Below are 23,186 nucleotides of genomic sequence, written 5' to 3' on the forward strand. Positions count from 1 at the left end.
ATTAAACTAACATTGATTTGTTACTGACAAACACAAGATCCTGAAAGTATATACCTGCATAATTACATGATCTAAGATTTTATGCTATCCTGTGCCTTATTTCTTGTTCTCTGATTACTGCTTTACCATTCTAAGATTTTTCTTGGATTCTTTCAAGAATTTTTTTTTTTTTTTTTTTTTTTTTTTACAAGGGTTTGTAGACGTTAACCCACTCTGCATTATAAAAAGAAGTTGTGTGAAAGAAAACTATTCTAAATTTTAGGACATATTCATATCAGGTTTTGAATTAAGTGTGTGATCAATTTTGTACGTTTTAAAAATTTTCTACTGAAAATTGGACAAAATCTTCAGGACTGATTTGAGAAGCACTTGCATTAAATAAATAACAGAAACAAACATGACTGTGACTCAGAACAGCTTTATTATAGGGAAACGGAACCACAAAACAGAAAAGAAAATTTCTCACAGGTATAATTATGCTTTTCCCATAAGAAATCTTTTAATATTGTTTTCTGGCTTGAGTAAAATAATGTAAAATTTTGGGATAAAGATACAAAACAAGAATCCAAAACTAGAGGCCAATATGGCAAAAATTTTCACTGCTATGCTGTATTTCCCTGGCGAGCTGACATATGCTGGCACAAATGCAGTCCAGACAGCACAGAAGATCAACATGCTGAAAGTAATTAATTTTGCCTCGTTAAAATTATCTGGAAGTTTACATGCAAAGAAGCCCAGCAGGAAGCAGACAGCAGCCAGAAAGCCAATGTAGCCCAGAACACAGGCGAATCCCACAACTGACCCAACTGTGCACTCAAGGATGACCTTTCAGCCTTGGATTCCAAAGTTACGGTGTGGTGAAGGTGGACTGACGGAGAGCCAAATGGCACAGATAACCACCTGAACACTGGTAAAGACCAGAACACTTCCTCTGTGCTGGCCCGGTCCAAACCATCTGATAAGAGCTGAGGATCCAGTTCTAGTGGAGTGAAATGCAAATAGAACCACAATCGCCTTGGCCAGAATACAGGAGATGCACAGGACAAAACTGATCCCAAATGCAGCCTGTTGAATCCTACATGACCAGAGCGATGGCTGGCCTACAAACACCAGTGAGCACAAGAAGCAGAGCTTGAGAGACAGCAGCAGCAGGAAGCTGAGCTCAGAGTTGTTGGCTTTAACTACCGGAGTGCTCTTATGGTACAGGAAAATCAGAGCCACTGTAGCTGTGATGACGGCACCCGAAATTGCAACACTTACCAGTGTGATGCCCATTGTTTCTCTAAAGGAGAGGAACTCAGTCTCGCGGGGCACACATTCATTTCTGAAACTATTAGACCAGAACTCTGGGGGACAGCGATAACATTTTATTGAGCCTAGGGGACAAAAATAAAAAGAGGAACATTAAAACATTGTGGTATTTAGTGACTTTATAAATTAGTGTTAGAACACATTAATGACCTGTACTGTTACTGATTTCCCCCTCCGTACAGGGCAGGCAGTCAAAACAGCACACTGGCAGACCCTTCTTAATGGCTTTACGTGTCCCAGGTGGACACTCAGAAGTGCACATGGATACAGGCATCTGGGAACATGTTACACAATATATTACACCTTTTTTATAGAATTGTTTAGATTTATATTAGAAGCCCATCTTACCTTCCCAGAGTCTCCAGGCCATGAAATAAAACACACATGAGTGAACCATCAGGAGCTTGATTTCCTCTTCAAAAAACCACACAGCACCAAACCAACAGTAGCTCTCTGCCAGTTTACCAGGTTATAGACAGGTGGAATGCTGCCATCCTGGAAATAAAACTCCTCTCCTAACTGAGTGGTAAAATGAACTTGTCCAATATACTGTAAAAGCTGAACATGTCAGGAAAAGAGAGAATTTTTTATATGTTTGGAACAACCATAAAATTAATGTGAAAAAAAAAATATGGACATTTTACCCACTTAAATGAAGAATCTTAATGCAAATTCTTAAAACTAATACCAAATACTTAACATTAAACATTGTATGTATTGTTTATAAAAGTGCATAAACGTGAGTAAATATGCCTTAATTGAAAATTTGCTTAATTAGATGAATTGGCCGGATATAAAACAAACATTCAAATTGTGTTCATTTGATTAAGTACATAATTAAGGTTCTGAAATGATATATGTTCTGTGCTGGCAATTTTTTAAAGCTCATTCTTTAACAGTTGTTTTAACCTTATACACTGCTTTCATACATAATCTTAAATTGAAAAAGTGGGAGATAATAAATTATGTTAACAAAATTACACTTAAAGATTATGATTTGCAGTCAACTAAAATATAATAAATAAAATATTTCAATAAATACAAAAGTCTAAAATATGTTTAACATCAAACTTCTTGCAGAAAAAAAAAAACACTTATTGTTTAAAAAGTTTGCTTTCTTTCTTAAAAATGAATGCCAGTTAGGTAGTTGTGTTAATATTTTGTTATTTTGTCATCTGATGCAATGATATTCTTACATTTTTATTTGGGCTGTCAGTTTAATGTGTTAATTAATTACTTATGGAAAAATAATGCAATTTAAATATTTTAATGCAGATAACGCAGATTTCTCAGTTTTGCCAACGCAAATATTACCTGCGTCTCAGAGCAACACAGTGGTGTTTTGTTTCTGAATGTTATGAACAAATCGGATGAACAAGAGAGCCATTTACTCCATTCCTGAATGAATCAGCCATTTGAACGAATCGAATGATTCATTAGATTAATCGGCACATTGTGTAATAGATTAGATTTTAAAATAAATTAATTAATTAATTAAAAATAAAAAATCATAGATTGACATCCCTTATTTTTAAATATGTCTTTTTTGGACCACTATATAAATAAATAAATAATAGTAATAAAAATATGTCACATGAGATGCATACCTGTGCTGGAGTGATGTTGTCTGGAGAGGAGCACTTTGGTTTTATTTGAGAATCAGAGTTATTTTGCGGGGTGCACTCCAGCAAAGCATGAAGTGCATGAGCAGCAGCGTATACAGCTAAATAAATATTATATGTCACTGTCAGTTGAGAAGTATCGGTAAATTGACTGTGAACCCCCTCTAGACTCTCTCTGCCACTGCATAGAGGCAGGGCTTTCTGAATAGCCTTGGAAGAGCTTTTCATAAGCCTACAGCCAAATGTATTTTCCCACAAAGTCCTCAAGAATTCATTATCAGGGTAAGGGGCAGGATGTAGCTGCCGGAGATGCGCATCAAAACCAGGTATAGGCGCACTTCTTAAAGCTACACCCAGTGTTCCTTTAGCGATGGTGTAGAGTTGGGGATTGGCCAAGACATAGGTGCTAGTGCTCCAAATCTCACTGGCCAGGAATAGCCTGTCTGTCACATTCCTACGGATTAATTCCAAAAGAAACACCTCTACATCCATATACCAAGAAAACACCAGGATTACGCGGGCAGAAGAGGCTTGGACTGTTGCAGCAGCACGGGCCACATCCTTTGCCAACTGCTCCCTGTAAAGTGTGTGATAAAAGGCCAAACAGATTCCCGTGCCCTTGATTTCCTCTTCAAACACCTGTACAGCCCCGCGGCCATAGTCATTATCGGCAACCACGGCTCCAACCCAGGTCCAGCCGAAGCGTTTGGCCATCTGTGCCATGGTGCGTGCCTGATAAGCATCACTAGGGACAGTGCGGAAGAAATTAGGGTACTTTTGTCTGTCACTTAGACACGGGCAGCTGGCCAAGTAGCTGACCTGAAAGAAAATTTGAAACAATATTTGACAGAGCATGCATTTAAATGTCATATAGCATATTTACAAAAATAGCCAAAAATTGATTTAATCAAACATTTTTTAAGGGGAATAGGCTATAACCTCACCACTGCAATCTGCAGGGGTCTCAGGGTCCTGGACAGAAGAATGCTTTGTGTAGAAGAAGAATCTCCTATGAGGACTTTGGCAGGTCTTGTGGTGCCGCAAGTTTTGTTTCCTCCACTGATCATTGACATAGCTGCCATCAGGCTGTGGGGGTAACGGGAACAGCTATCCATTACGTGATAACCCAGCTGGACCCCCGGCAACAGAGAGGGGCTCCGGTTAATTTCCTCAACTGCAAATACAATCGCCTGAGCCCACTGCACAGAATTTTCCTGAAAACTGACAACAGACAAACAATTTCCAGTATAATAATAATTATTATTATTATTATTTGTTATTATTATTATACTAAAAACTAATAATTATTATTATTTTTATAATTATAATAAGAAATTGTTTATCTGCTGTCAGACAAAAAAAAAATATTATTATTAACAACATCATCATCATCATTATTTGGTCATATATTATTGTGTATATACATACACATATGTACTGTATGTTTATACACTCACTTCTTTATGATTATTTATATATATATATATATATATATATATATATATATATATAAATCAATGTTCAATTATATTTCACATCATGAGCCACTAAAAGCCACTGAAATTAACATGTATTTAAAAAGTGACTACAGATAAATCTAAATTTAACTTGACACCAAGATATTTTGAAAATGATGCTCACTTGGTCTGGCTTACATGGGTAACTTTACAATAATCTTGCTTAGTTAACGATTTAAGTACTGTAGCATTAACTAAGAATGAGCAATAAATTGTAAACAGTGTTTATGAATCTTGATTTTATGAAATGTTCATGTTAGTTAATAAAAATATGCCTGTTCATTATTAGTTCATGTTAGATAAGGTTCATTAAATAATATTAATAGATGCAAGGTTTGATTTTACAAATGTTAGTTCATGTTAAATAATAATAATAATAATAATAATAATAATAACAAAACAAGAAAACAAAAATGTTTAAAACATAATTCTGCAACCACATCAAAAAACATGAGTACACTGTGTTTAAATATATCTGTACATGTACATTTGTGCATCTACATTTGGACATACACATAAAGGCACTTTTCTGAGTTACAGAATATTCATTAACAATCCTGTTAACCTTAGACATAAGCTACTGCTATAATACACTACCAGTCAAAAGTTTTTGAACAGTAAGATTTTGAATGTTTTTAAAGAATTCTCTTCTGCTCACCAAGCCTGCATTTATTTGATCCAAAATACAGCAAAAGCAGTTTTATTGTGAAATGTTTTAACTATTTAAAATAACTCACTTCTATTTGAACATATTTTAAAATGTAATTTATTCCTGTGATTTCAAAGCTGATTTTTTTCAGCATCATTACTCCAGTCTTCAGTGTCACATGCTCCTTCAGAAAACATTCTATTATTCTTATTTGCTGCTCAAAAACATTATTATTATTATTATTAACATTATATATTTTTCCCCAACTCTACACCAGTTGAGTATTTTTTTTATTTTTTATTATTTTCAGGATTCTTTGGTAAATAGAAAAATTCAAAGATCAGCATTTATCTGAAATAAAAAGCTTTTGTAACATTATATACTATACCATTCAAAAACTTGCAGTCAGTGTTATTTTTTAATTATAGAAATTAATACTTTTATTAAGTAAGGATGTTTTAAATTAATCAAAAGTGATGATAAAGACATTTCTAATGTTACAAAAGATTTCTATTTCAGATAAATGCTTTTCTTCTGAACTTTCTTTTCATCAAAGAAACCTGAAAAGATTCTGCTCAGCTGTTTGCAACAGTAATAATAATACATGTTTTTGGGCAGCAAATCAGAATATTAGAATGTTTTCTGAAGGAGCATGTGACACTGAAGACTGGAATAATGATGGTGAAAAAAGTCATCTTTGAAATCACAGGAATAAACTGCATTTTAAAATAAATTCAAATAGAAAGTAGTTATTTTAAATAGTAAAAATATTTCACAATATTACTGCTTTTGCTGTATTTGGGCTCAAATAAATGCAGTCTTGGTGAGCAGAAGATAATTCTTTAAAAGAAAACATTTAAAATCTTACTGTTCAAAAACTTTTGACTGGTAGTATACATTAACCCAAATAATAATAAAAAAAATAATATTAATAAAACAAATTTTTGAAAATCCTACATCTGTAGTAAAAATTTCAGAGAACGATTTTAGTATACATAAATAAAATATTATTCTGCCAAACACATCAATACACAGACTCCATGTACTTGACAGGTGTGGAGAGATATAGGAAAGAGAATTAAAAAGTGCGTATCACTTACTCTAAGCATGGCGCTAATTCAGCTTTTCCAGTGAAGCTCAGGTCAGGGGTCGCAGCCAGGTTATGTACATTAATGAGAGCACCGATAATCACATCACCATCCTGGTAGAAACCATCACCGTCTAAATTCTGTGAAGTGTCCAAGTTCACACACTTTTCCTGCAGAGTCTCTTCTACCACAGAAAACCCCATTCCAGCCCCACATACTGCACACAGTAGAAGCACCAGCACAGAAAGTGGGAGCAACGATAGGACTTGTACAGACATTGACAAAGTTTGGTGTAATCTGCTCTTCCTGCACCCTTGTGCATCAGTGTAGGGCAAGAAGAGATATTTCTTTTGACCACAGTCCCAAAAGAGCAGTAGAAAAACAAGGGCCAGAGAAAACAACATGGAGCCAAATTGCAGCTCCTCTGAGTTAAAGAATTAAAGACAATTACACAATAATTGCTGATGAGCTCACGGTTAGATAGAGCTGCAGAGGGACATTCAGTATTCTTAGAATCATAGGGCAGTGAGACAGTTATCTTCAGACTTAAAACAACAAAGCCCCATCTGCATGAAAGCCTCTGACAAACTGATTTTAATTACAAACTCTCACCTGAGTTTTCCTGACGAAACAGTCCTGACAAACTTCAGCATGAGACTGTTTTTTTTTTTTTGCTGTTACTCAGACTAACACTATCATGGAATACAGCAACCTAGTTTACAACTTTTTGCAGCCTTAAAGGAATGGGCATCTGCCTCTTGGAGGTAAATATATGTCAAGGCCAGTGGGGCAATGCCAAAACAGAGAGTTAAATAATGCAGAATAAAAATTGAAAATTGGGTACGAAGTTATTACAGAGGCAGTTAAGAGAAACCACACAAAAATATATTTTTACTCATAGCAAACATTTTATAATTTTATTGCATTGGTAGGAAAATGCTTACACTCATCTTGGATGAGCAACAATAAAATGAACAATGGACTAGATGCCTTTAAGCACAAAGGAGTTGAAAAAAAAGAAAAAAAAAGCTTTTTTGTCTCTTTAAAAAGAAAACTAAATATTAAGTCTAACAAATGTTATTTTTGCTCTCTGTATCAAAGCAATTATAAAAATAAATCTTTAACCATACAGCTTCAGAATATGAAGAAGAGTTTCAAACTTCTTTAAATTCATGACTAATCGAAAGCAAGCAAGTCATAGCAAGCAGGTAAATGTGCTGTATTGCATTCAATACAACTTTATACTGTGCAAAATCAGAGCACAGCATCTACAGGTCTGTGCATAGTCATGCTGAAAATGTTCACCGTTCACATGCTAAAAAAAGATCACAATAGTTAAAAGTAAAATGAAAACCAATCGTGCTTTGACTGAACATAAATTTACCAACATGTGTACAAACTTACACAGACATACAAATAACATGATATGCAGGAAGACTTAATAAAAAGAGAAGCCCCTTCATGACTTGTACTACATAGTTTAAAAAAGAACAAATAACTGACAACAACAAAACAAATGTCTACAAGAAATATCCAATTCAATTATTTACTTTTTTATACCTTGAGACAGCACACATTTTATATATTTTTTATATTTTATATTTTTACAGAATATATATATATATATATATATATATACATATATATATATATATATATATATATATATTATAGCATGACAGGGACCACACGTATATATATTTAAGCATGACAGGGACCACACGTATATAAAAGAATTTGTTTAATACAGCAGGAGTAGCACAAGTAGGAGACTGTGTTATACAGGTCTGGAAGTGTCCTGCTACATGTAGAGTAGTTGCAACTGTTACCAGGAAATACATGCGCAGTCAAAAACTGGAGGTGAGATGCAAGGTCAAAGCCTAAGTAGGAAGAAGACCTCGGGTTCCGACAAATTGGAGAAGTCCGGAGGGAGTACAGAATCGTCATTATAGTAGCGATCGCCGTATCCATAGCGTAGTGAGGTGCAGGCTCCTTCAGGTAAGCCTCGGGCCTCAGGACCCAGATGGTCCAGGTAACCAGCAATATAAGACCCTGTAGAGTGCCTGTTCGGTGGAGGATTTTGGGAGGAAACTGGTTTATTGCGGAGTACTACTTCCATGGCACCCTCAACAGGGTGGTGTTTGTAGGCCTCCTGCTGTCTCTCACGCGCACGATTGGCTATGTGACGTACACGACTTTGACTGCGGGATGACAGTCGTCTTGACAGAAATGGTGGAGGGTCTTCAGGATCATCAGCAGAGCTCTGAGAATCCAGAGGAAGCACTGAAAGAGGTTTCGGGATGGTTTGAGAACAAGAGGGGAGGGGATGCGTATAGTCTTCATGTTCCAATGTTACAAGCTTGCGAAGCTGCTCAGTTAAGGGATCAGTGGACTTCGGGCGACCAGATAACCCACATATCCGTCTTTGGTCTTTCATTGCAGGAGTGACAAAACTTCGGCTGATTGACTTGTACTTGCTTTGAAAGTTACATGAAATGTCCTCAGATGTCAGGTCTCCCAGGCTCTTGGACTTGGATGAAGCTGGAGAGAGTCCATTGTACATCTGAGGAGGAGGTACAGGAAAGGCCTGTTTGTGTGGAGATGGCTGGGAATAAGAGTCTTGGGATTCATCTGTGATTATGTTGTAGTCTGATACAGATGTGTACAAGTCCCTCTTTAACAAATGTTGACAGCCTTGAGTCTTTGCAAGACATTCTGAGGACAAAGAGCTTTTGTTTAAATGCTCTACCCTGCTGACCAAGCTGTTCTGGTCTCTTGTCTCATGGTGCCTACCTTCTGTGGTATCTATTCTGTGATAACCAAGTGTAAATCTTCCGGAGTCATTATAACAGTTAAACTTCCTTGGCTGGGATTTGTTAGTAAGGTAGGTGCTAGAGTTCAGACTTTGGTGTGGAGACCGGTAGTGTCTGGGAGAGGGTGATGTGTCCGTGGAGTATGAGTGAACAGGAGAGGGATTGTATGAGAGTTTGTGGAGATGGGTTGGTTCAAGTCTTTGAACATGATAGGGGGAGGTCTGGTTTAAGCTTTGAACACTTTTGAAATCGTGAAGAGGACTCAAAGGGGTCAACGTGTTGTCTAAGGGATCCTCGTCTACATTGATTTCCACCTCCATCAGACTGCTGCTTGTAAAGTCTTGGCACAGCAAGAAACGGTCTGAGGCTGTGCTATTGATTGAGGTTTCTCTATATCCTGCGTATTCAAAATTTCTGCAGGAACCAGTTGAATGGCATTGGCTGTTATAGCTTTGCTTTAGAGTTCCATGTGCAGACCATTCTAAAGGCATCTTGATGGGTGAGGATCCCTGGCTGACCACAGGAGAAACAACCAAGTCATTTTGAAAGTTGTTTTGACAAAGACTGTTTGTAGATACAGGAGAAAGCACTTCCTCATCCAAGATGGTAAAGACTGCAGGTTCAGTCGTTTTAGGACTAGAAGGTCTCTCGGTTAGCTCTGAGGTTGCGCACACAGATTTTTGGATAACTTTTAGTGGAGTGCTGGAAAGTTCACTGTTGAGACGAGGAATGTCAAATGGAGGAAGAGAATATTTTATGGGTTGTGAGTTGGATGGAATTAGGGAGCTCTGCTCAGCAGTGAGCTCAAATTGGCCAATCAGTACAGAAATGGACCCACAGGTTTCATCCTCATTCTCTAGTGAGACAGCATCAATAAGGCGAGAGAGAGAGCTGTCCTGGAGGGACACTTGACTCTTCTCATTTGGCAGAGTCATTCTAGGAGAGTGTGATTTGGTGTTGGTTCCTGAAGATGAGGAAGAAGAGGAAGTTGAGGAATACGTGGCTGCCTTGGGTGTTAAAATGTTCATTTTAGGGGCTTCCAACTGGCATAATTCTCTATGACTTCCTTCACTCTGTAAGCTACTGCCACCATTACATTGCTCTGTAGGACCTGAAAAGTGGTCTGCTGGCCCTTTGGAAGAACATAATTTACCAGCTTCAGTCTGGGTGAGACCACCTCTCTTGTGTTCTTGTTGAGAATCAGTCAGATTTTCCCTACTGTGCTCAATGACCAGGTAAGGGGTTTCTTTTGTATCTTTGGGCTCAGTGTTACAGTCTTGAATGTGGTCAGTTGAAAGGGCATGGACATCAGGTTCTTTGAAGACATAAGTTTCAAAGAGGAGATCCACTGAGACAGATCTGGGTTTCTCATTGAGGAAGGAATCTGTGGAAGACATTTTACAGGAGATGATGGTGAAAAAAAACACCATTACTGACCTTCAAACACCAAAATCCAACACACACCACTCTAAACACATGACAAATGGAATGTACTACCAAGTACGACTGTGAGAAGGAAATTTGATAATGGCGCTGTGTAGGTACATGGGGAACATCCAGGTATTTGTTGAATTTTTTTTTTTTTTTTTTTATGAAACAAAACAGAAGTTGTTTAAAAACATTGGTACAATGGCTTAAAACTGGAATGTTTTAGGTGAGTCAACCCGAGTATGGCTTGTGGATTACCTTTAGGGGTTTTCCTAGTCAGTTTTCTACTATAGAGAAGCACAACAGTAAAGACAGAACAAGACAAAGGCAAGTTAAGGTATTAAGGAAAGAAAAGCCTGCATGTCTAAATACTTCAAAGGGACCAGTAGAGATACTTAAAGGAATAGTTCACCCAAAATTCATTTTACTTTTTTCAAAATATCTTATAATCTTTTTATGTACCGCACATGAGTGAAAGTCATACAGGGTTGGAACAAGGCTGAGTAAATTATGACATAATTAAAATGTTTGGTGAACTATCCCTTTAAAAGGACTGCAAAACAATAGAGAGCATGTGAAAATATTAAATAGAGAGAGGATAGCAGAAGCTACTTAAAAAAAAAAAAAAACCTTTATTATCATAAAGCTGCTGTGTTAATGTTATTTGGATTTGAGATGTAACAGTGATTATTCGAAGTCATTAAGACACAGTTCCTAAGGGGATGTCAAGGGAATTACTTACCAATGACTGTGTCAGCTCCAGGATCAGGACCCTCCCGATCTGAGGTGGACAGGCTGAGGTGACTATGTAGGAGCTTATCCAGGGGCATGGATGCAGGGCGGTGTTGGAGGGCTTTTCTGTTCCCCGCTCTCCTCTCTACAAAAGTGGTTTGAGAGTCCCCAGTACTGTGCTTTCTGTCACATGTAGCTTCAGCCAGTGGCATCTTGCTCTTTTTGCGGCCCTTAGCAGGGGCACTGGCGGTCCTTCGAAGTAGGTGGTCGGTTATGGATCGTTTACGAGGTGGAACTCCAGTATGTGTGTCCACTGAGGACTTGGAACTTTTATTAAATAAGCCTCTAAAACCTCGCAGCTGACGACCCTGGGAAACAGACAGGGACAGAGAGAGAATTCAGCATACAATATTTATTTATGCCATTTAACCGTCTGGGACCAAGCAAAAAAAAAAAAATATGTTATGAGAATGATTAATACTGCATAATTTTTACTTCCTAATGTGATACATGACAATGAGTGTTCCCAACTTACATCTATCTATCATCTATCTATCAAACCCAATAAAAAAAAAAAAAAAAATCTATCTACCTACCTTCCTACCTACCTTCCAATTTATATGTCTACAAAAAAAAAGACATTCAACAAATTTTTGTAATTTACTTATTTGCACTGATGATAGTTTTTTTGCTTGTTTGTTTGTTTTTGTATTGTCTTGTCTACAAATAAAAAGACATGTAACACAATTTCGATTTTTTTCTTGTAGAACAAAATAATATATTTCTTAAAATGACTATAATTATTATTTCATGATTATTTACATTTTAAAAAGTTGATCCTATTTTTTAAAAATACAAATAATATATTTGCGTTTTCTATTTCCGTAAAATTAATATGAGAAAGAGGAAGGCATATGATATTCTAAAAATCCCAGGATGTCTTCTATATGATGAACCAGATTTACATACGTGATCTCAAAAAAAAAAAAAAAAATCACATCTGTTTTTTTTTTTTTTTTTTAATTGTTGCTGGGTCCCAGGTTAAATCAAACAGTCCTCACAGACAAAAACATACATGCAATGTCACATGTTCATTTCAAACAGTCAACTTCAACAATCTCACAATGACAATCTTTGTATGGACTACAGCAACAAGACAGATACAGAATTGCTGCTCCTGTACAAACCATTGCATTACTGACTAAGTTCAACAGATGGCAGCATATTCATTTGTAACCATTAATGATTAATTCGACCTTTCCAGCCTTAAAAATTCAACATTTTTTACAAGAAGAAACAAATCCAGCTTTAAAACCGAGGACAGAACTGACCAAAACATAATAATTTACAAAACAAAACTAACAGACAAAATGAAATTTAAAAGGCATGTCCATACAACTGCACATTTACAACAGCTTTGTGTTCACTGAGCAAGAACAGGATGTCACATTGACACATTAAAAGACGTTCATGCAGTTCCATGCAGCACACTACATAGCCAGGGTACCTTATTAGCTCCTAGCAAGTGCATTATGGTATAACTTGGGTTGAGGACTAAAGGACTCCACTGGAAAGTAAAAAGGTTGGAGGAACTTCAATAAAATGTCAACGGGGGAAATATCAATAAAGCTATTTAGTTTTTTCTGAACTGTTTTTCTGTATTGAGATGGAAATGAGAAAAAAATGTCACAGTCACGTGTGTTTAGTCACACTGCAGTAGAAATGGACAGAAACAACAGCTTGCATTACAGATTGTTATGCTAACCAGCTGAGCTTTTCAACGCCTTTTAATTCAATCAAAACACCACAGTTCCTGGAAAATGTCGCTTTAGTAATGAATAGGAACTGATCTAATTACTAAATGCATGAAGAAATAGAGAGTAGAATTTAAATTGGTAACATGCCCAGTGGAAATGGCTGTTGATCTTTATCAGACTAATTAAGTACAGTACAGCTGTCTGTGTAGTTATAAGCTCACCTTCCCATAGATGTCATGCACGGTGATGTGGACAAAAATGGATGCCTCTGTCATTCCTTCCAAATAAACGTGTCTATATCCTGCAGGAGTGGGAAAGACGAGGAATGATTGAAAATGGGATGGAAGTAAGGCATTTGCATTTGTGAGAACATTCAGAGAGTGAATGCAACTAAAAAAAAAAAAAAAAACAGGAAGAAAGACATGGTGTCATCAGTAGCTTTAGCACAGTAGCATATCTTCCATCGGTGAGACCGTGTGACTGTCTGTGTGAGGGCAGAGAGAGTTCAGCAGCAGACATGTCCAAAGGCAGAACCTCGGGCCTTCATTACTCTAATTATATGCTTCACATGACACCACTCTGAGACACAGGAACCTGTTGCTATCCCTCACACTTTATGCTATTTAATGTCGCTGAGTTATTTTTATCTTAAGATCTTTTATCTCAGTATATCTCAGTCACCTTGTGGTCTTTTTTGTCTTTTTAATCTGCTTTATATCAGTTATGTAATTAGCTTATAATGTGACACTTACTATAAAATACACGGTTGTTTCTTAAACTACAGGCACTTTTTTGAGTTTATTACACCAGTTTTGGACTTTTTTTGTTACATGAAGGTTACAATATTATATTAAATTAATTAAAACTGAATTCTGTACTATACAATAACTCATATAAAAAGTAAAACAAATAATTAATAAACCATTATTTATAAAAACGAATTAACATGTATATAATTGATTTATATAATGTACAATAATGACATTTTTTACACAAACCACATTTGATATGATTGTGATAATGATGATGAATGATTTTAGCATTAATTATTGATTGAAAAATGACAGTTCCGAAAAAATAGGTTGCATGTATATCTCATGTTTTACTTTACTTTACCCACCGGTCCAAAAGTCCCCATAGTTGAAGAGACAACTACACAATAGAATTTCTTTTACCTGGCATGAGACTACTGAAAGCTACAGTTCTCTGGCCCACGAAGTCTCGTCCAATGGGGTCATGATCCCAAACCAGGAAGCGCACTAGAGCCACCTCGGGCATGTGAAGTGTGAAAGACACAGTCTCTTCCCACACAGGGTTAAAACCTGCATTACAATCACACCAAAAGTTAAAAAAGGTTAATGCCCCAAAACTTTATTTCTGTTCAAATAAGCTCAACAAATCCCCAGACACATAGGCAAAAACAGTGAAGCTGTACCATTATCATCCACAACCCTGGTTTGTTCTTTACAGCAATCCACCGGAAGACCAATAATCTCCACTTCAACAAAGGGATCAATGATCTATGAATAAAGTCCACAAACATCAAATATATTAACTGCATTTCAACTCTGAATCCGATAGGAAATGAACTCTTAGGTGACATCTGCTTACCTCTCCACGGTCTCCCAGCATTGAATCAGGAGGCTTGGGCAGCTGCTGTCCACTAATGATTTTTATCACCAATTGTTTCTTCGGATTTGCAGGGAGCGGATCGTCATTCAGTGGGTTGAAGGAGCCTAAAATAGATTTTCAGCGATTAACACACTCCCTAGAGTAATTGGAGAATAACTCTACACTTAAGTGTCAAGTAATTTTTACTGTTAAGTCTTCAGTGACAAAAACACAGTGGTCGTATATTTTGATTTAACAGTATTTTAAATGCATATGTGTACCTTTACACATTGGGCCAGGTTTAAGCACATAGCCACTGCCTCCATTCGCCATGAACTTGGCTCTGTTCAGCTGCATCATACGGCCATCGGTCTGGTAGTTTAAAGCCACTGTGGGTTAAACAAAAGAAAAACCTTCATTCTATTTTATCAGACCTTCATTACATTATTCCTTCAGTCCATTTTTCTCTCTTTCCTTGTTTAACCATCCTTCCTTCATTTATTCAGGATGTTTTTCAGCAAAATAATTCACATTCATTCATCTGTGTAAAGCTAAATAATCTGAATGGCTAACCAACTATGGGGTTTTATCATGGCCTGGTAAACATTTTATTTAATAAACAATCAGGGGGCAGAACTCAGCTGCAGCTCCACAAGTTCCAATTTACTCTTGTTTATTGGACCCTTATGGTGGCACACACACACACACACACACACACACACACACCTGCTCTTGCAATGCTTCTGCATCCCCTTTGGCGTCTTTTTCTGTTTTTTTTTTTTTTGTTCTGGTTAATTTCTGACTTACTTTCCGTCTTTACCCTTTTTCTTCTTGTCTATCTGATTCTTTGCTGCTTCATTTCACTCTCCAGCCATGTAAAAGTTTAAAATTGTAAAACAAAGAACTGTTATTATGTAAAATGAAAACTGAATTATATCTGCTACGCTATTTCTATAGGTCACTAAGTCACTAATCAATATTTTGATATTGACCATCATCAAATTTAAGAAAATTTGTATGGTTGTATATCAAAAAATCTTCAAAAAAAATCAAAAAGTTATATAAAAAACATCCATAAATCAAAAAAACATTAAAAAAACAAATAAATACTACTCTTCTGAACTTTCTATTTATCAAAGAATTCTGAAAATAAAATATCACAGTTATAAAAGTAGTTAAAGTATCACAGTTTCCACAGAAATATTAAGTGCAGCTTCCGTAACGTCCTTAAAATACTGAAGTGGATTAAGTCTTTCCTTTTCTGGACCTCATGTGTATCTGGACAGCCCAATTTGTAAAACCATGCCTTTCTCCCTTTTACAAGATAAAGTTTTCTCGCAGTGGAGCCAAAAGGGTTTATTTTTCATTAGAGATTTATATATTGACAGTAAATTTGGTTCATTTACTCAGCTTATACAAAAATCAACAGATTTTTTTTTTTTTTTTTTTTTTTACGGTACTTACAAATTAGAGATTTGACTAGGAAACATTTCATAGGATTTGAAACATATCTATCAAATTCTCAAAGCTCTATTGCCCTTTTGTTAGATGGGGTGAATACAAACATATTTTATTAAGCAAGAATGGGAAAAAGGAACTTGCTATAGGACTGACAAATGATTCATTGGAAAATTGCCTTATTCACAAATGCTCTATTAACGCTAGGCACTAAATTCAATTCAAAGTTATCCAAAGGCTTCATTATTAGAGAATCAAACTACACAGGATTTATCCCAATATATTCTATATTCTCTACATGTAACAAATGTAAAATCTCAGGAGGTACTCAGAAGGTCTCACACTTTTTGTTCATTTGCAAAACCATTCTGGCAGGGTATAATCAAATCTTTTTTTATCAGAAAAAAAGTTTATCAGAAGCATATCAAATTATTTTGACACCAGTGCCAAAATTCTGTGTTCTGAGTCTGTCACAAGCCATTTCATTATGCGTGATCTTAGCAAAAAAAATTGAAATGGAAATCCAACTCTGTCCACACATTTTTGTTAGGGGCAGCTGTGGCCTAATGGTTAGAGATTTGGACTTGTAACCAGAAGGTCGCAAGTCCGAGTCTCGGTGCTGGCAGGAGTTGTAGGTGGGAGGGAGTGAATGACCCTCAATACCCATGGCTGAAGTGCCCTTGAGCAAGGCACTGAACCCCCAGTTGCTCCCCGGGCGCTGGATATATAGCTGCCCACTGCTCCGGGTGTGTTTACAGTGTGTTCACTTCTCACTGCTGTGTGTGTGCACTTGGATGGGTTAAATGCAGAGCACCAATTCTGAGTATGGGTTACCATACTTGGCAAATGTCACGACTTTCACTTTCACATTTGAAATTTGGCTCAGGGACCTCTAGATGAGCTAAGATACAAGTTATCTAATAGACCTATGACATTTGTAAAAGTATGGAACCCAGTAAAGTCTTTAATCAGCAAACTTGATTTATAACTTTTTAAGAGCTTAGTGGTCATGGAAAGATAAGTGCTCTGTGTGCCTTAACTAGATTTGGATATTGGCTGGTAAAATCTTAATAAAGGTACTTTTTAAATGGCATCTGACCGTAAGGTTAATATAAATTACTACTACCTTTTGTTTTTGTTCCTATGTTAAGTTACAGAGTGAAAGATCTGTGAGACAGTAAAAGTTGTATAAGCTGTCAGTTGTAGATTATTTAATTTATATATTTATTTATTTATATTTAATTAGATTTATTTATTAATATTACCATTGACAGGTGTGTATGAGTTTATGTAGGGGGATGTATATATATACACACATGGGTATATGTACGTGTGTATAATAAGAATATGTGTATATGTATGTATAGGTGTATGTAGGTCTATATATTAAAAGCACAGTCAAACCAAAATTTATTCAGACACCTTTAATATTTCACACCTTATCACAGTTTATTCGCTATAGTTTAGAAAATGGTAATAAAATATGACAAGAACTTTGGGTAAAATATGTCACTGTCTTTATTTTGCTATCCTCTCTCACATATATGAACTATAGTGTCCAGCACCTACTAGTAAAAAATAGAAAAAATTATTTCTGGTGTCTAAATATTTTTTGGTTTGACTGTATGTGTTGTATATATATATGTGTGTGTGTGTGTGTGTGTGTGTGTGTATATATATATATATATATATATATATATATATATATATATATATATATATATACTGTATATATATATAATTTCTTCTTTTTTGAGTTTTTATTTTATTGTATTCTTTTTTTTGTCTTACAATTATTATTATAATTTTTTTCTGTACAACATGTAAGACTCATGCCACAATGTTTACAAAAGATAGCAGTTTGAGGGATTGAGGACTATTTCTGACATATGCATAAAAATAGAACACATTGTCACTGCTATCAAAAGATAAATAAAATAAGTTAGAAATAGAAATAAATTATAAAAATGCAAAACACTTTCACTTTTAGGCTTTGACTTTTGCACCCCACTGTGTGTGTGTGTTTATATGTAATGTGTAATGGATAGTGCTTATGTTTGCATGTGAAAAGTACAAAAGTGCATTTTCTTGCATGACTTTGCATATGCAAACTTGCACAAGTGTTCCAACTTGTCAATTTGTCTGCACAACCAAGACACAGATGGTATGCACAGCAGGGAACATATGATATTATAGAGGGGACTGCTGAAATACACAGCATATGAGCATACACTCACAAAGAGGAGTCAGTTGGTCAACTGGGTCACAGGTGCATTTGCCAATTTTGATATTATGGATCTAAATCTTTACACACCGTATCAGTGAGTGAGCTTACAAAAATCACTGAAACTAATGTGACATTGGACTGGACAGATTTCTTTATGGATGGATCCTGAATATGCATGACAGAATGCATGTTGCATGGACAAGCATACCCGTCTTATAAGATATATAATTAATTGAAATGTTTATCACATTGATACATTGTTATTTATTTATATTATTTTTAAGCATGCTGTGACTATTTGTCAATATACTGTACAAAGAGCATGGATGAGGGAGAAAATTCATTTTTTGTGCTTGGACATGTGTCATTCCTTACCTAGTTGGCAACCCACATTCCAGTAAGTCTGTGGGTTAAAGTTACTGGAGTCGATCCGGTAGGCAGAGGGATAGATCCGAGAGAGCTGCCGTTGGTTAAAAGTCAAGAAGCGCTCAGATCGTTGGTGCACCAGGTGCTGAGCTCGTGTCTCACTAAAGGACAGAACATTATAGGGTGATCCTGAGAGAGACGGTGCAAGAAAGCTTGGGTTAGATGCATGTTCTTGAAACAGCCTTGCCTGTAAAGTGGATTTACAGCATATCTTTATAAAAAAAGCTTTTTTTTTTTCTTCCAAAAAAAAACATCCATATTCCAAAAACCTTGACAGCAGGGATCAGTAATCTATAGCAGCCTGTTTCTGCCACTAACAAATAACCAATAACCTATGCCAATAACTCACAACTGCATTAAAAGTCAGAATTGCGAGATTGTAATTCTGAGAAATAAAGTCACAATTTTTACTTTATTTCTCAGAATTGCGACTTTATTTCTCAGAATTGCAAGTTTATATCTCACGATGTAAACTCACGATTCTGAGAACATATCTGTCTTTTTTTCCCCTCAGAACTGGACTTTATAACTCGCAATTGCGTTTTTATATTTCACAATTCTGAGAAATAGTTTGAATCACGACATATAAACTTGCATTTGCGAGAGAAAAAAAGTCAGAATTGCGAGTTTTTATCCTGTAATTCCGCCTTTTTCTCTCACAATTGCGAGTTTATATCCTGTAATACATAGTAATCAGATATGGTAAAATAGAAAACATTTCTCACCCTCATCTAAACACTCCTGAGAGGCCACAGAGTTGGTGAAGACCACTAGATCTGACAGATCTCTACTCAGCTTTATCGTTTTTCTTCTCCTTCCACCTCTACAGACAGACAGCAAAATATAGGTAGTTTGTGAAACGTCTGACTATTAGATGTAATGACATGCTCCAGGTCAGGTACACAGTATGAGAAATGGTGACTAAAGAAATAGCTTATTTCTCAGGAAATTACATCAAAGTCCAGGACAACAGAGACATATACCTTAATTGATAAAAACACAAACATAAATGGACTATAAGCAAAAATCATTTTCTTAATCAGTATAGAACTAAAAATGTATTACATTTTACATAAAAATATTAAGCAGCACAATGATTTTCAACATTGATAATGGTAAGAAATTATTTAATCATATGATTTCTGAATCATATGACACTGAAAACTGCAGTAATGACCGCTGACTATTCAGCATTGCAATCACAGGAATAAAGTACATGTTAAAATATAAAACATGTAAACTGTAATAATATTTCACAATATTTACTGCATTTTTGATCAAATAAATGCAGCTTTGTTGAGCATAACAGGCTTTTTTCAAAAACATAAAAAAAAAATCTTACCAACCCCAAACTGCTCTCTAACATGTGATACACTATAAATGAATGAAAATGTCCTCATAACTGATTATTCAATGCATCTTCAAACACTTCACATGCAGTTTGAAATGTCTGAAATGCCGATATAAGCTCAAACGCTAACAGCACCCAGTTTAATCAATCATTGGATACTTCCTGCACATATCAAGACTAGGAAATCAGAGTGAAATTAAAGATAAGAAAATCCCCTTTCAGAGTGATGGTTTCATTACAAATTACTTTCCTCCTGGTGTTAATGTAGCCCATTAAGCATTCAAATGATGGCAAATTCTCATTAACATAAGACAATAACAATCTCTTCATTATGCCACATTATGGGGTGAATTTACGAAACTATTAACCATTATTTCAGTGCATTTCAGTGTGAACCTTTTCAGCACAAACACACCTGCTATATAAATTAGGCTCATTATAGATCATTGCAACTTAAATATTCACAAAACTCAGGTCTATTTGCCAATTAACATGGGTGGTAAATTAAATTTTATGTGATTTTATGAGATGTTTTTACACCTTTTCTAGCAGTCAAGGAAGCATTAATTTATTAAATGATGATGAAATGAAGAAGAACTAATTCAGATGTCTGGATTGCAGTGGTTGAGTGATGCCTATATTTTAACATAGTATTCTTAAGCACCAAATCGGGATATTAGAATGATTTCTGAAGGATCATGTGACACTGAAGACTGGAATAATGGCTGCTGAAAAAAAAAATCAGCTTTGCCATCATCACTGGTTAATTTGTTAGTTTAAATGTTGTAAATATGCTATTTAAAAAAAATCAAAAATGAAATGTAAAAAAAAAAGTATTAAAACAGAAAATTTGCATTATCCATTTAAAAAAGAGTAGATACAGACAGACACACCTGTTAAACTGTCCACCTGATGTCTCCTGCTGCCTGTCATCATCTGTTTCAACACTCTGACATTTCAGCCTTGATTTGGAATGCCTCTGTGGAAACACACACACACACACACACACACACACACACACACACACACACACACACACACACACACACACACACACACACACACACACATTCACAGTAAGCTAAATAAGTACATGGAGTCAATGTTTACTCCTTTGCTTTGAATAACAGGTAATGAAATTCCTCCTACACACGACAGAGAGGAACAGAATAGCCTGTTTTAAAGGGCACACTTAACATAACCACATGAGTGTGTGAGAGTGTGAGTGTAAGCAAGGATTAATACTTGCCAGACGTGACTAGTGTCCAAATCATGTCACTTTTTTTAGGGCCATGAGGAGCAGTGTATAGCAGCTAAAGTAATTACAGGATTTAGACTCATTACTAACAAAAGGAGAACCTTCGAGGCCTCATAAACACATCTGCAAAGACAAATCTCAAGAGTGAGAGGAAATATCACGCACACACCAGAGGTGTGCCTGCCCACTTCCTGTAGGAATGACAGAGAAGACAGATGCGATCTACAGAAGACGAGAAGCCGCAACATAGTGCTTACAACCCTGATTGCATTTTAATAAAAAAATCAATAAGTGTAGACAGCCCAGAACAATAGCCTATGATCAAACTTGCAGGGATGCGACCACAAGTCTTGTTTACTCGCGTCATTGATTTGCTATTGAGGTGTTGAATTACACACCATCCAGATTCAATATGCAAAATGGAGACATATAACGCCTTCGGTGAGTTTTTATGCAGAGGACGAAATATGAGAATGCCTCTAGAGCTCAGTGCTGTCATTATCCGTATACACAATCTTATGTGATCTTGAGGGATAAGTGACTATCAGATATCAAGTCAACAGGTGTGCTTAATCAATGTATGAATTCTGATATTTAAACTCAGTAAATATATGCTTAAAATAAAGAGACTGGAAAGCATATTTGCCTGCTGGCACTGTTCTGAGAACAGCAATGGCCCTCAGATAACTGATCAGAATGACTGATGCATCTTTATTATCTGTTCCACACTTCAATCAATAGAGAATATTCTTTAAATCTCTCTGCCTCTGGGTAGCAAAAAAGTACATATTTATGTAACTTCTGAAACTGCAGACACACCAAGAGGACAGGAAATAGGATAGTACTGATGCAGCAGAGACAGAGAAAGTGGAAAAAGAGGAAAAAGGAAAGAGTGAGAGAGGGAGAAAGACAGAAAAAGACTGTCTTTATTCTGACCTTGTGCTTGAGGTTGCTGATGAAGGAGCGGCTCTGAGATTTCTTCATGCCATCTTTGGAATTCTGGAAGACACACAAACACACAATACACACACACACACACACACACACACACACACACACACACACACACATTGTCACTGATTTGGCACCCCAGTCAACCACTGAATCTGCATATGCCTGAGGTTCTTTTACACACCCTATGTGATTTTTTCTTCTTTTTGGATCCCTGAGATCTGCTATTTATATATCCCTTATAGAGGTCTAAGCTGCTTTTTTAACACACAATCATATTGCCCTGTTACAAAGCTCACAAAAAGAACAAAAAATCATCATAGGGGGTGGTGGAAAAGTAGCTCGATACATGGACTCAAAGGACAGGGCGCACAATTTCTTAGGTTCATATGGTTATTTCTTTTTTAAAGGATCCACATCATATACTATAATTATTATATATATATTATAAACTAATTCAAATAAAACGTAAGTACCCATAAGTCTTTTGAAGCCATACAAAAGCTAAAAATATAAAAAAATAAAAAAAAAAAATATTAAAATAAAAAAAAACAAAAAAAAACTTTTACTTTTTTAAAATTTTTTAAACATAAAATATTCAGCCACTAAAATGCAATTAACAAATGATTTGCTAAAATGGAGTGTTATTATATTAACATGTTAAAGAGGTGTAGGGGTGCTCATTGTCACTGATTTGGCACCCCAGTCAACCACTGAATCTGCATATGCCTGAGGTTCTCAACTCTAGCCCTCGAGATCCACTTCCCTGTAGAGGTTAGCTCCAACTTTGATCAAACTCACCTGCCTGTAACTTCCTAGCAGTCCTCAAGACTGTTTGAAGTGTGTTTGATTAGGATTGAAGCTGAACTCTGCAGAAAAGTGGACCTTGAGGGCCAGAGTTGAGAACCCCAGGCCTATGCTTAGAAACGCCCTTGCCATTGACTATATTCCAAGTCTTTCAAAAACAATGCCCTTATGTAAGGAACA

The 23,186-nt window shown here is 36.0% G+C and overlaps 2 protein-coding genes across 6 annotated transcripts in view; both read right to left on the bottom strand.

The window, feature by feature from the left end:
• Positions 1-202: 202 nt before the first annotated feature.
• On the bottom strand, positions 203-7,796 carry LOC109077601 (extracellular calcium-sensing receptor). Its single transcript, XM_042775055.1, is given in 6 exon segments — positions 203-1,376; positions 1,462-1,585; positions 1,660-1,869; positions 2,919-3,752; positions 3,878-4,154; positions 6,200-7,796. Coding segments are annotated over 6 exon segments (2,739 nt in total). The 5' UTR covers positions 6,592-7,796; the 3' UTR covers positions 203-474.
• Positions 7,797-7,885: 89 nt separating this feature from the next.
• Positions 7,886-23,186, bottom strand: part of LOC109077599 (1-phosphatidylinositol 4,5-bisphosphate phosphodiesterase eta-1-like) — a 78,877-nt gene continuing 63,576 nt past the window's right edge. For 2 of the 5 annotated variants that reach the window (XM_042775056.1, XM_042775057.1), the window contains 12 exons: positions 22,185-22,247; positions 20,884-20,969; positions 19,365-19,462; positions 18,589-18,768; positions 14,810-14,917; positions 14,529-14,653; positions 14,353-14,437; positions 14,093-14,239; positions 13,139-13,218; positions 12,668-12,727; positions 11,171-11,528; positions 7,886-10,384 (listed from right to left, as the gene is read on the bottom strand). In XM_042775056.1, coding sequence (XP_042630990.1) covers positions 8,061-10,384; positions 11,171-11,528; positions 12,668-12,727; positions 13,139-13,218; positions 14,093-14,239; positions 14,353-14,437; positions 14,529-14,653; positions 14,810-14,917; positions 18,589-18,768; positions 19,365-19,462; positions 20,884-20,969; positions 22,185-22,247 — 3,714 coding nt within the window. In that variant the 3' untranslated portion in view covers positions 7,886-8,060. Of the gene's footprint in view, positions 10,385-10,686; positions 10,716-11,170; positions 11,529-12,667; positions 12,728-13,138; positions 13,219-14,092; positions 14,240-14,352; positions 14,438-14,528; positions 14,654-14,809; positions 14,918-18,588; positions 18,769-19,364; positions 19,463-20,883; positions 20,970-22,184; positions 22,248-23,186 lie in introns of all 5 variants that reach the window. The other 3 variants (XM_042775060.1, XM_042775059.1, XM_042775058.1) reach the window with 3 other exon arrangements.

Source organism: Cyprinus carpio, chromosome A18 (genome assembly GCF_018340385.1).
Source record: "Cyprinus carpio isolate SPL01 chromosome A18, ASM1834038v1, whole genome shotgun sequence".
In the NCBI taxonomy this organism is placed as follows: domain Eukaryota; kingdom Metazoa; phylum Chordata; class Actinopteri; order Cypriniformes; family Cyprinidae; genus Cyprinus; species Cyprinus carpio.